The 13,006-nt window shown below is 47.9% G+C and overlaps 1 protein-coding gene across 3 annotated transcripts in view; it reads left to right on the top strand.

The window, feature by feature from the left end:
* The window catches only part of LOC109878954 (glutamate receptor 1-like), a 177,483-nt gene extending 165,244 nt beyond the window's left edge, over positions 1-12,239 (top strand). For 2 of the 3 annotated variants that reach the window (XM_031789727.1, XM_031789729.1), the window contains exons 15-16: positions 4,618-4,752; positions 10,100-12,239. In XM_031789727.1, coding sequence (XP_031645587.1) covers positions 4,618-4,752; positions 10,100-10,321 — 357 coding nt within the window. In that variant the 3' untranslated portion in view covers positions 10,322-12,239. Of the gene's footprint in view, positions 1-4,617; positions 4,913-10,099 lie in introns of all 3 variants that reach the window. The other variant, XM_031789728.1, reaches the window with a different exon arrangement.
* The last annotated feature ends 767 nt before the right edge of the window (positions 12,240-13,006 follow it).

The following is a 13,006-nucleotide window of genomic DNA, read 5'->3' as shown; positions in this document are numbered from 1 at the left end:
CTCTCCCTCTCTCTCTCTCTCTCTCTCTCTCTCTCTCTCCTCTCTCTCTCTCTCTCTCTCTCTCTCTCTCTCTCTCTCTCTCCTCTCTCTCTCTCTCACTCTCCCTCCCTCTCTCTCTCTCTCTCTCTCTCTCTCCCTCCCTCTCTCCCTCTCCCTCTCAATTCAATTCAATTCAATTCAAGGGCTTTATTGGCATGGGAAACATGTGTTAACATTGCCAAAGCAAGTGAGGTAGACAACATACAAAGTGAATATATAAAGTGAAAAACAACAAAAATTAACAGTAAACATTACACATACAGAAGTTTCAAAACAGTAAAGACATTACAAATGTCATATTATATATATATACAGTGTTCTAACAATGTACAAATGGCTAAAGGACACAAGATAAAATAAATAAGCATAAATATGGGTTGTATTTACAATGGTGTTTGTTCTTCACTGGTTGCCCTTTTCTCGTGGCAACAGGTCACAAATCTTGCTGCTGTGATGGCACACTGTGGAATTTCACCCAGTAGATATGGGAGTTTTTCAAAATTGGATTTGTTTTCGAATTCTTTGTGGATCTGTGTAATCTGAGGGAAATATGTCTCTCTAATATGGTCATACATTGGGCAGGAGGTTAGGAAGTGCAGCTCAGTTTCCACCTCATTTTGTGGGCAGTGAGCACATAGCCTGTCTTCTCTTGAGAGCCATGTCTGCCTACGGCGGCCTTTCTCAATAGCAAGGCTATGCTCACTGAGTCTGTACATAGTCAAGGCTTTCCTTAATTTTGGGTCAGTCACAGTGGTCAGGTATTCTGCCGCTGTGTACTCTCTGTGTAGGGCCAAATAGCATTCTAGTTTGCTCAGTTTTTTTGTTAATTCTTTCCAATGTGTTAAGTAGTTATCTTTTTGTTTTCTCATGATTTGGTTGGGTCTAATTGTGCCTCTCTCTCCCTCTCTCTCTCCCTCTCTCTCTCCCTCTCTCTCTCTCTCTCTCCCTCTCCCTCTCGCTCCCCCTCTCTCTCCCTCTCTCTCTCCCTCCCTCTCTCTCCCTCTCTCTCTCACCCTCTCTCTCTCCCTCTCTCTCCCTCTCTCTCTCATACAGAGATTAGCACATTCAGAAAGTATTCAGACCCCTTCACTTTATTCCACATTATGTTATGTTACAGCCTTATACTAAAATTTATGAAATTTCATTTCCCCTCATCAATCTACACACAATACCCCATAATGACAAAGTGAAAACAGGTTTTTAGAAATTTGTGCAAATGTATTAACAATAAAAACCTTTACATAAGTATTCAGACCCTTTGATATGAGACTCCAAATTAAGCTCATGTGCATCCTGTTTCCATTGATCATCCTTGAGATGTTTCTACAACTTGATTGGAGTCCACCTGTGGTAAATTCAATTGATTGCACATTATTTGGAAAGGCACACATCTGTCTATGGAAGGTCCCACAGTTGACAGTGCATGTCAGAGCAAAAACCAAGCCATGAGGTCGAAGGAATTGTCCGTAGAGTTCCGAGACAGGATTGTGTCGATGCACAGATCTGGGGAAGGTAGCAAGAACAGATTGGCCTCCATCATTCTTAAATGGAAGAAGTTTGGAACCACCAAGACTCTTCCTAGAGCTGGCCGCCCGGCCAAACTGAGCAATCGGGGGAGAAGGGCCTTGGTCAGGGAGGTGATGGTCACTCTGACAGAGCTCCAGAGTTCCTCTGTGGAGATGGGAGAACCTTCCAGAAGGACAACCATCTCTACAGCACTCCACCAATCATGTCTTTATGGTAGAGTGAGTGGCCAGACAGAAGCAAAATAAAATGCAACATGTTTGCCAAAAGGCACCTAAAGGACTCAGACCATGAGAAACAAGATTCTCTGGTCTGATGAAACCAAGAACCCTGTGGACTGATTGCCAAGCGTCACATCTGGAGGAAACCTGGCACCATCCCCACGGTGAAGCATGGTGGTGGCAGCATCATACTGTGGGATGTTTTTCAGCGGCAGGGACTGGGAGACTAGTCAGGATCGAGGGAAAGATGAACGGAGCAAAGTACAGAGAGATCCTTGATGAAAACCTGCTCCAGAGCGCTCAGGACCTCAGACTGGGGCGAAGGTTCACCTTCCAACAGGACAATGGCCCTAAGCACACAGCCAAGACAGCGCAGACGTGGCTTCAGGGTAGGTCTCTGAATGTCCTTGAGTGGCCCTGCCAGAGCCCGGACTTGAACCCGATCGAACATCTCTGGAAAGACCTGAAAATAGCTGTGCAGCAACGCTCCCCATCCAACCTGACAGAACTTGAGAAGATCTGCAGAGAAGAATGGACGAAACTCCCCAAATGCAGGTGTGCCAAGCTTTTAGCGTCATATGCAAGAAGACTCGAGGCTGTAATCGCTGTCAAAGGTGCATCAAGAAAGTACTGAGTAAAAGATCTGAATACTTATGTAAATGCAATATTTAAGTTTTTGCTTTGTCATTATGGGGTATTATGTGTCGATTGATGAGGGAAAAAAAGATTTAATCAATTTTAGAATAAGGCTGTAGCGTAACAAAGTGTGGAAAACGTCAAGAGTTCTGAATACTTTCCCAATGCACTGTAGCTGTTGTCAGCAAAGTGGTCTCTTAAAGCAGACAGAGAACAAAACAAAGAACAGCACCCTAAGGCTCCACGATGGGACTGAGTTGTGTCTGAAATGGCAACTTAATTCTCTATACAGTTCACTTAGGATGCCATTTAGGATGCAGCCTGGATGTCAGTGTGGCGAGAGAGAGATAGAGTGTGATTTTGATTTAAATGATGGACCCTGTGAAGGGCTCAGACCACTCCTAACCCCTGACCCTTGGCTCCTAACATGCCCTTGGCTCCTTCTCTGTCTGTGGATGTGACCCCCATGGATCCAATGCACCTCTTGTTGCCTGGCCCTGAAACACTTCTCCACACCAGCCTGCCTGGTCTTGCTCTACCCTCTCCAGTGGGAGAGGTGCACCCCACCCAAAACCTATAAAACCTACAGATACTATTTAGCCTAGCAACCCCTTAGCCTCGCGTGCCAGCCTGATCCTGTTCAGCCTAGCAACCCCTTAGCCTCGCGTGCCAGCCTGATCCTGTTCAGCCTAGCAACCCCTTAGCCTCGCGTGCCAGCCTGATCCTGTTCAGCCTAGCAACCCCTTAGCCTCGCATGCCAGCCTGATCCTGTTTAGCCTAGCAACCCCTTAGCCTCGCGTGCCAGCCTGCTCCTGTTCAGCCTAGCAACTCGTTAGTCTTGCCAGCCAGATTGAGCTTCCGAGCATACAATAAATTAAATGATTAAGCTTGCAATATCAAGCTGTATCGCGAGGCTAGCAACCCCCTACACCCTGCATAACCCTAAAGCAGAATCAGGGAGTTTGATAATGATCTGATTGTCTTGACCAGCATGGTTTCTCACCACTGAGAATGAAGCAGCGGCCTCAACCCTCCTTAACCCACAACCCCAGCATGATAACTAGAGTTTATCTGTTAGAAGTAGAGAATACATATACATATGTATAAAAGAAATGTTGATTAATGTGCACTGTCCCTGTAAAAAATAAAAATTAACTCAAACTCAATATACTATAATATTCGAGATGGATATATACTGTAGAACAACATGATAACGGGCCACCCCACAATATGTGGGTTAATGTGCATTTAGACTCTGCCTGTTAACTTAATGCTGCATGGATGCATGGATCTTTTGAGGATTTGACTCAAGTTTTATTGTCATGAAAAATGCACTTTATCTAAACCCCCTCAGAAATAAAGAAAGGCAATGAATATAACGTTCGACTAGCTCTTCACGTATTATCTGTGTCTGAGTACGGAGTGAGTGGGTTATTTACTATGTCAACTTAGTGTCTTAATGAAGCCAGTGTGTTATATTAGTAGTGTGAAGTTGCACGCGTTGTTTAGTGAATATTATCTTGTCTGCCTGTATTTCCTTTGGGTAAGTTAACTAAGCAGGGTTTGGGTTAGTTAACTAAGCAGGGTTTGGGTTAGTTAACTAAGCAGGGTTTGGGTTAGTTAACTAAGCAGGGTTTGGGTTAGTTAACTAAGCAGGGTTTGGGTTAGTTAACTAAGGTAGGGTTTGGGTTAGTTAACTAAGCAGGGTTTGGGTTAGTTAACTAAGCAGGTTTTGGGTTAGTTAACTAAGCAGGGTTTGGGTTAGTTAACTAAGCAGGGTTTGGGTTAGTTAACTAAGCAGTGTTTGGGTTAGTTAACTAAGCAGGGTTTGGGTTAGTTAACTAAGCAGGGTTTGGGTTAGTTAACTAAGCAGGGCACAATTGTGTCTGTCTGTCTGTGTGTGTGTGTGTGTGTGTGTGTCTGTGTGTGTGCACGTGTGTGTGTGTGTGTGTGTCTGTGCGCGTGTGTACCACATTTCCTTGGCTCTGTGCATGCTGTTTCTGTGTGTTTTACATGTTTTCTATGCATGGTGTCATTGTGTGTGTGTAATGTGTGTCTATGTAATGTGTGTGTAATGTGTGTACAGTGTACAATGTGTGTGTGTGTGTAATGTGTGTGTGTAAGGTGTGTGTGCATGTGCGTGTGTGTGTATGTGTGTCCTCCCCTCTCTCCTTCTTACCCCGTCTCTCCCCCCCAGGATAAGACAAGTGCGTTGAGCCTGAGCAACGTGGCCGGAGTTTTCTACATTCTGATTGGAGGGCTGGGCCTGGCCATGCTGGTGGCGTTGGTGGAGTTCTGCTACAAGTCGCGAACCGAGTCTCAGAGAATGAAGGTGTCCACCGCGCGAGCCGCCGCCGCATCCGCCGCTCAGACCTTTCAGTGCTCAGCCTTAGACACAGGGGGCGCTACCGCTCCTTACACAGAGCTGCAGAGCTACGGCCTGTACTCCAACAACACTGTTAAGATATAAGAGAGAGAACAGAGGACACGGGGTAGGAAACTGTGATACCATGATGATGATGATTGATGATGTTGATATCATCTGCCTCTTCCTCACCCCTCCCTCCCTCCCTCCAGCCATCTAACCGTGTGATCACAGTAGACCCACCTGTAGCACCTCACTACGTCTCAACCACAACGCAAACGCTCTACCTTTATACCTCCCTCTTTACCCTTTTCCCTCTGTCTATCTCTTTCTCTCTACCTGTCTCTGTCCCTTAATCTGTCTCTCTTTACTTCACCATCGCCCTCCCTCTCCTTTCCACCCCTCCTCCTCCCTCCCTCCACTCCTTCCCTCCTCCCCTCCCTACTCTCCCTCCTCTCCCCTCCCTACTTTACCTCCTCTCCCCTCCCTCTCCTTCCCTCCTCTCCCCTCCTCCCTCGTCTGCTGACTATGTCTTGTAGTGCAGGTCCATTGTAGTAGCATCCTATCTATGTTCCTCACTCCTCTCCCCTCCCTCGCTCATTTCCCCTCCTCTCCTCTCCTCTCCCCCCTACTCTCCATCTCTCCTCTCCCCCATCTTCCCTCTCTCTTCCCTCCCTCCCTCCCTCCCTCCCTCCCTCCCTCCCTCCCTCCCTCCCTCCCTCCCTCCCTCCCTCCCTCCCTCCCTCCCTCCCTCCCTCCCTCCCTCCCTCCCTCCCTCCCTCCCTCCCTCTTCCTTTCCTCATCTCCTCCCTACTCTCCTCTCCCATCCCTCTCTTCCTCTCCCCTCCTCCCTCCTTCCCTCCTCTCCTCCCTCCCTCCACTCCTTCCCTCCTCTCCTCCCTACCCCCCCTCCTCCCCATCCCCCCCTCCTTCCTCCCTCCCACTCCTCCCACCCTCTCCCCTCCTTCCTCCCTCCCTCCTCCTCTCCCTCCCTCCTCTCCTCGCTGACTCTATGTTTTGTAATGCAGGTCCATTGTAGCAGCATCCTATCTATGTCCCTCACTCCTCCTCTCTCTCCATCTGTCTCCCCTCTTCCCTATCCTCTCTCCTCCCTCCCTCCTCTCCTCCCTACTCTACCCTCCCTCCCTCCCTCCCTCCTCTCCTCCCTACTCTCCCCTCCCTCCCTCCCTCCCTCCTCTCCTCCCTACTCTCTCTCCTCTCTCCCTACTGTCCCCTCCTCCTCTCTCCTCCCTTCCTCCTCTCCTCCCTACTCTCCCCCCTCCCTCCCTCCCTCCTCTCCTCCCTACTCTCCCTCCTCTCTCCCTCCTCTCCCTCCCTCCCTCCTCTCCTCCCTACTCTCCCTCCCTCCTCTCTCCTCCTCCCTCCTCTCCTCCCCACTCTCCTCCCTCCTCTCTCCTCCCTTCCTCCTCTCCTTCCTCCTCTCCTCCCTCCCTCCTCTCTCATTCCCTCTTCTCACCCCTCATCTCCTCCCTCCCTCCCTCCCTCCCTCCCTCCCTCCCTCCTCCCTCCCTCCCTCCCTCCCTCCCTCCCTCCCTCCCTCCCTCCTCCCTCCCTCCCTCCCTCCCTCCCTCCCTCCCTCCCTCCCTCCCTCCCTCCCTCCCTCCTGTCCTCCCTACTCTCCCTCCTCTCTCCCTACTCTCCCTCCCTCCCTCCCTCCTCTCCTCCCTACTCTCCCTCCCTCCTCTCTCCTCCCTCCCTCCTCTCCTCCCCCCTCTCTCCTTCCTCCCTCCTCTCTCCTCCCTCCTCTCCTCCCTCCTCTCTCCTCTCCCTCCTCTCCTCCCTCCCTCCCTCCTCTCTCCTCCCTCCCTCCCTCCTCTCCTTCCTCCTCTCCTCCCTCCCTCCTCTCTCCTCCCCCCATCCTCTCCTTCCTCCTCTCCTCCCTCCTCTCTCCTCCCTCCTCTCCTTCCTCCTCTCCTCCCTCCCTCCTCCCCCCTCATCCCTCCTATCATTCCCTCCTCTCCTCCCCCTCATCTCTCCTCAGCTGACACTTTATTTGTTTTGCGCAGCTCTGTTGTAGTAGAATCATATCTATGTCCCTCCCTCCCCTCCGTTCTCTCGCTACTCTCCTCTCCCTCCCTCCGTCTTTCCCTCTCGCTCCTCTTCCTTCCCTCCCCCCTCCATCCTCTTCCCTCCTCTCCTCCCTACTCTCCCTCCTCTCTTCTCCCCTCCTCCCTCCTCTGCTGACTCTATGTGTTGTAGTGCAGGTCCATTGCAGTAGAATCATATCTATGCCCCTCCCTCTCTCCCTCCCTCATCTCCCCTCCTCCATCCGTCCTCTCCTCTCCTCCCTACTCTCCCTCCCCCCTTCCCTCCTCTCCTCCATACTCTCTCCTCCCTCTGCTTCTCTCCTCTCCCCCTCCCTCCCTCCTCTCCTCGCCTCTCCTCTCTCCCTCCTCTCCCCTGCCTCACTCCTCTCCCCTCCTCCCTCCCTCTCTCCTCCCTCCTATGCTGAATCTATGTGTTGTAGTGCAGGTCATTGTAGTAGCATCCTATCTATGTTGCTACTGTTGTAACAGAGATTATAAAAACAGAGGTGATAGATTTAGGATTATAAATGATAGATGATAGATTCTACGGTATACCTCTCGTTCAAATCAGCTGTTTGGACAGGCTTACAAGTAAAGGCTGATATGTGGTAATGAACTCACACCACACTCACACACACACACACTCACTCACACCACACTCACTCACACATACTCACTCACACCACACACTCACACCACACACTCACTTACACTTACACCACACTCACACACACACACTCTCACACACCCACTCACTCACACCACACGACACTCACACCACACACACACTCACACCACACACACACACACTCATACACACTCACACCACACACTCTCACACACACACACTCATACACACTCACACCACACACACACACACACACACACACACACACACACACACACACTCACACAGACTCACTCATTCACACCACACACACTCACACCACATGCACACACACACCACACACACACACACACACACACACCAACTCACACCACACAGACACACACACACTCACACACCACACACACACCACACAGACACACACACACACTCACACACCACACACACTACACACACACACACCACACACTCACACACACACACATTCACTCACACACACACACCTACTCACACCACACACACACACACACACTCACACACCACACACACACCACACAGACACACACACACACTCACACACCACACACACTACACACACACACACCACACACTCACACACACACACATTCACTCACACACACACACACACACTCACTCACACCACACACACTCACTCACACCACACACTCACTCACTCACACCACACTCACACACACACACACTCACTCACACCAAACTCACTCACACCACACACTCACACCACACACTCACACCACACTCACACACACACACTCTCACACACCCACTCACTCACACCACACGACACTCACACCACACACACACTCACACCACACACATACACACACACTCATACACACTCACACCACACACACACACACACACACACACACACACACACACACACACACACACACACACTCATACACACTCACACCACACACTCACACACACACACACACACACACTCACACAGACTCACTCACTCACACCACACACACTCACACCACACGCACACACACCACACACACACACACACACACACCTACTCACACCACACAGACACACACACACACACTCACACACCACACACACACCACACAGACACACACACACTCACACCACACACACACTACACACACACACCACACACTCACACCACACACTCACACACCACACACTCACACACAGACACTCACTCACTCACTCACTCACTCACACCACACACACACTCACACACACACACCTACTCACACCACACAGACACACACACACTCACACACCACACTCACACATACACTCACACACCACTCACTCACTCACACCACACACACACTCACACACACACCTACTCACACCACACAGACACACTCACACACACGCACCTACTCACACACGTCATTAGCTCCACTTTCAGCCCCACTGGCTTTTATTACATTATGCTGTAGCTCAGAGCAATAAGGCCAAAGAGAGACCATCGCTGCCCTCTCCTCTCTGCCTGCAAATTGGGAGTGTGATGCGTGTGGGCTATCAGAAGCGTTTACCGCTCTGCACCAGTAACAGTCAGTAGCTAGATAAAGACAATGAAGGATAACACACTGTGACTGCTATCAGCTCGTTGTCTCTGTCCCAAATGGCACTCTATACCCTATACAGTGTGCTACTTTTGACCGGATCCCATTGGGTGCACTATATAGGGAATAGGGTGCACTATATAGGGAATAGGGGGTACTATATGGGGAATAGTGTGCACTATATGGAGAATAGGGTGCACTATATAGGGAATTGTGTGCACTATATGGAGAATAGGGTGCACTATATAGGGTGCCACTTGGGACATTCTCAGCCAAACACTTACCATCATAATAGAGACATGCTGGTTTCTTCTAGCCTGTTCATAGATGCCTGTAGTTAGGTACACATTCATTCACACTACTATTATTGTTAATATATTCCAGTATTCCTGTAGAGAAATCAGATAGGAGGTGATCAAATGGAGGGCTGTTGATTCAACAAAGACCTTGTGGTTGAAACGTCAGCGATTACAAGACTCATAATATAATACAATATTATTCTACTGTATTACAATACTATGATAGTTATATTTTAGCATTATATTACACCAGCCTATCCTCTTGTCTTTGTTAGAGTCTAAATCCCCAGGAGATACGTACACTATTTACCTGGTAGGACTAACCTCTGTTTAGGTGACCAGTATTACTGAGAGCCCATAGACACTATTTACCTGGTAGGACTAACCTCTGTTTAGGTGACCAGTATTACTGAGAGCCCATAGACACTATTTACCTGGTAGGACTAACCTCTGTTTAGGTGACCAGTATTACTGAGAGCCCATAGACACTATTCACATGGTAGGACTAACCACTGTTTAGGTGACCAGTATTACTGAGAGCCCATATACACTATTTACATGGTAGGACTAACCACTGTTTAGGTGACCAGTATTACTGAGAGCCCATAGACACTATTTACATGGTAGGGCTAACCACTGTTTAGGTGACCAGTATTACTAGGAGCCCATAGACAGGATGTATGCATGGCTGTGACTCTTGTCTTGGTGTCCAACTCTGTTGCCATCTTTTCTCTCTGTTATCTGCAGCAGAACGTCAACGACGCCATGCACTGCTCCTCCATGACCAGAATGAGCAGGAACGGGGGAGGAGGTGAAGGTGGAGGAGGAGGTGAAGGGGGAGGAGGAGGTGGAGGGGGAGGTGGAGGAGAGAACGGACGCATCCTAACTCACGACTTCCCTGAAACAGTCCAGACTCTCTCCTGCATGAGCCACACCGCCAGCATGGGGCTCAGCGCCTCCGGCCTGTGATCACATGACTTGGCACAAGGGGCTGAGCAGGAGACTCACTCATAGACCTTACAAAGATGGCCACATTAATGGTGACATTGACCTTATGAACATGGACCTCTTTCTGACCCGTTTGTTTGTGTGGCGGCTGCGTGCTGTGTGGCGGAGACTGATGCGCTCTGAAATCACTCACTGCAAACAGGGGAAATATGTAGATGGAGTATAGAAATGAACCGAAAAGAAGATAAGGAAAAAAAATTGAAAAAGGAGCCATTGTTGGGATGTGATGTTTTTTGATTCTTTTATCATGATTTTTTTTTAAAGGTGTTCCTTTCTGTGTTAAAAAGAGAACAATCCCGTAAATACCGCCTGCCCTGCCCTGACCTCTCCTGCCCTGCCCTGACCTCCCCTGCCCTGCGCTGACCTCTCAGGCCCTGACCTGAGCTGTGGCCGTTCTCTTGTCTATCTGTCTGTCTGTCTGCCGTTCTGTCTGTCTGTCTGTCTGTGTAATATCTCAGTTCACTACCTACTCTCTCTGACCATTTACTTAGTGATGACGGATCACAAAATGGGTGTTTCTTTGTGTCTTTGCACAGCTAAAAGACAACAATGATAATAATGCTGATTGTTTATTATGGTCATTTGATATTTGTGGCTATGGTTTGTCTCGTGTGTTTTGGACACAGTTACACACGTTATATTGGAAAGGCATCATGAACTGGAACACAAGCATATCAAGCACCAATGCAATCTTAAAATACAGACATGAATAATCATGCACAGAGCTCAGTCATCCCTGGCCTCTCTGAACCATCTGCTGACAGTCATTCCCACAGAGACTGATCCCTGTATAGGTATGGATTTAATTTGTCCTGATCTCACAGGTGAAAGACGTTTAAATTGATGCTTAACCAGCTGTGTTGTGTTCTCCTCAACAAACATGCTTTACTGCTACACCATACCTTGTGTGTCTGTTGTCGACAGACACACACACTCTTACGTTATTAAACTACCTAGAATGCTTGGTATGGCTAGATTTGGAAGTGAGGAAGCATTGACTGACATGGTCATAACTTGACAAAGTACCACAGATTAACACCATTGATTTCCTCAGTAGCTCCACTGTATTATTTTGTAGAGAGAGTAGTCATTTTGGAACACAGCCTAACTGACAGAGGAAGGAGGCATGACTTACGCACAGGAACCCCTGCTTGATTTACACGTTCACAGTCAATCAGCCTTTGGCGATCGTTAATGGAAACCATGGAAACAGTGGCTACCACCATGGCAACCAATCTTGTTTCTCTCTCAGTAGTTTGTTATTTTATGACAGAGGTTATTCAGTATTGTTTGATGTTTAGGTCATTGTACGTGTTGCTGTAGCCTATAGGGCTGTCAGCAGAGAGAAGCCTCGTTAGGATACTGGAATTGGAATAAGAGACAGCCTGTCTACAGCTACAAAGGGAACATTTGCTAGCTACACTCTCCAGCTCTGCTCTGGCTCTGTTTGTGTGGGTCTCTGCCATAAAGAGAGTGTTCAACGCGGACGCAGCTGTCAGACTGTTTCTGCCATAGTGCTAAACATGGAACAACCTTTCACTCTTGAACATGTTTGACAGTGAAGACAGATACTGGACACAGATAGACTGCTTACATCAAATATATCATCTCTCCATCCACTATGTATATAAAAGGGTTGATTCTTCTCTACTGCAGTGAAACTTGTTCTTCTACTCTGCCCCAATCTGCCTCTCTGCCTTACTCTGTGTGATGCTTCTGTTCTTCATCTTCTCTAGTTCTTCCTCTCTTCTCTAGTTCTTCTTCTCCTTTAGTTATTCTCCTTTAGTTCTTCCTCTCTTCTCCTTTAGTTCTTCCCCTCTTCTCCTTTAGTTCTTCTCCTTTAGTTCTTCTCCTTTAGTTCTTCTCCTTTAGTTCTTCTCCTTTAGTTCTTCTCCTTTAGTTCTTCTCCTTTAGTTCTTCCCCTCTTCTCCTTTAGTTCTTCTCTCCTTTAGTTATTCCCCTCTTCTCCTTTAGTTCTTCTTCTCTCCTTTAGTTATTCTCCTTTAGTTCTTCTCCTTTAGTTCTTCTCCTTTAGTTCTTCTCCTTTAGTTCTTCTCCTTTAGTTCTTCCCCTCTTCTCCTTTAGTTATTCTCCTTTAGTTATTCCTCTCCTCCTTTAGTTCTTCCTCTCTTCTCCTTTAGTCCTTCTTCTTCTCCTTTAGTCCTTCTTCTTCTCCTTTAGTCCTTCTTCTTCTCATTTAGTTCTTCCTCTCTTCTCCTTTAGTTCTTCTTCTTCTCCTTTAGTCCTTCTCATTTTGTTCTTCCTCTCTTCTCCTTTAGTCCTTCTTCTTCTCATTTAGTTCTTCCTCTCTTCTCCTTTAGTCTTTCTTCTTCTCCTTTAGTTCTTCCTCTCTTCTCCTTTAGTTCTTTCTCTCTTCTCTAGTTCTTCTTCTCCTTTAGTTCTTCCTCTCTTCTCCTTTAGTTCTTTCTCTCTTCTCTAGTTCTTCTTCTCTTTTAGTTCTTCCTCTCTTCTCTAGTTATTCTTCTTCTCCTTTAGTTCTTCCTCTCTTCTCCTTTAGTTCTTCTTCTCTTCACCTGTAGTTCTTCTTCTTCTGCTTAAGTTCTTCCTCTCTTCTCCTTTAGTTCTTCTTCTTCTCCTTTGTTCTTCCTCTCTTCTCCTTTAGTTCTTCCTCTCTTCTCCTTTAGT

Source organism: Oncorhynchus kisutch, linkage group LG15 (genome assembly GCF_002021735.2).
Source record: "Oncorhynchus kisutch isolate 150728-3 linkage group LG15, Okis_V2, whole genome shotgun sequence".
Classification (NCBI taxonomy): Eukaryota; Metazoa; Chordata; class Actinopteri; order Salmoniformes; family Salmonidae; genus Oncorhynchus; species Oncorhynchus kisutch.
The sequence above is the reverse complement of the archived record's forward strand: the minus strand, read 5'-3'. Positions and strand labels throughout refer to the sequence as shown.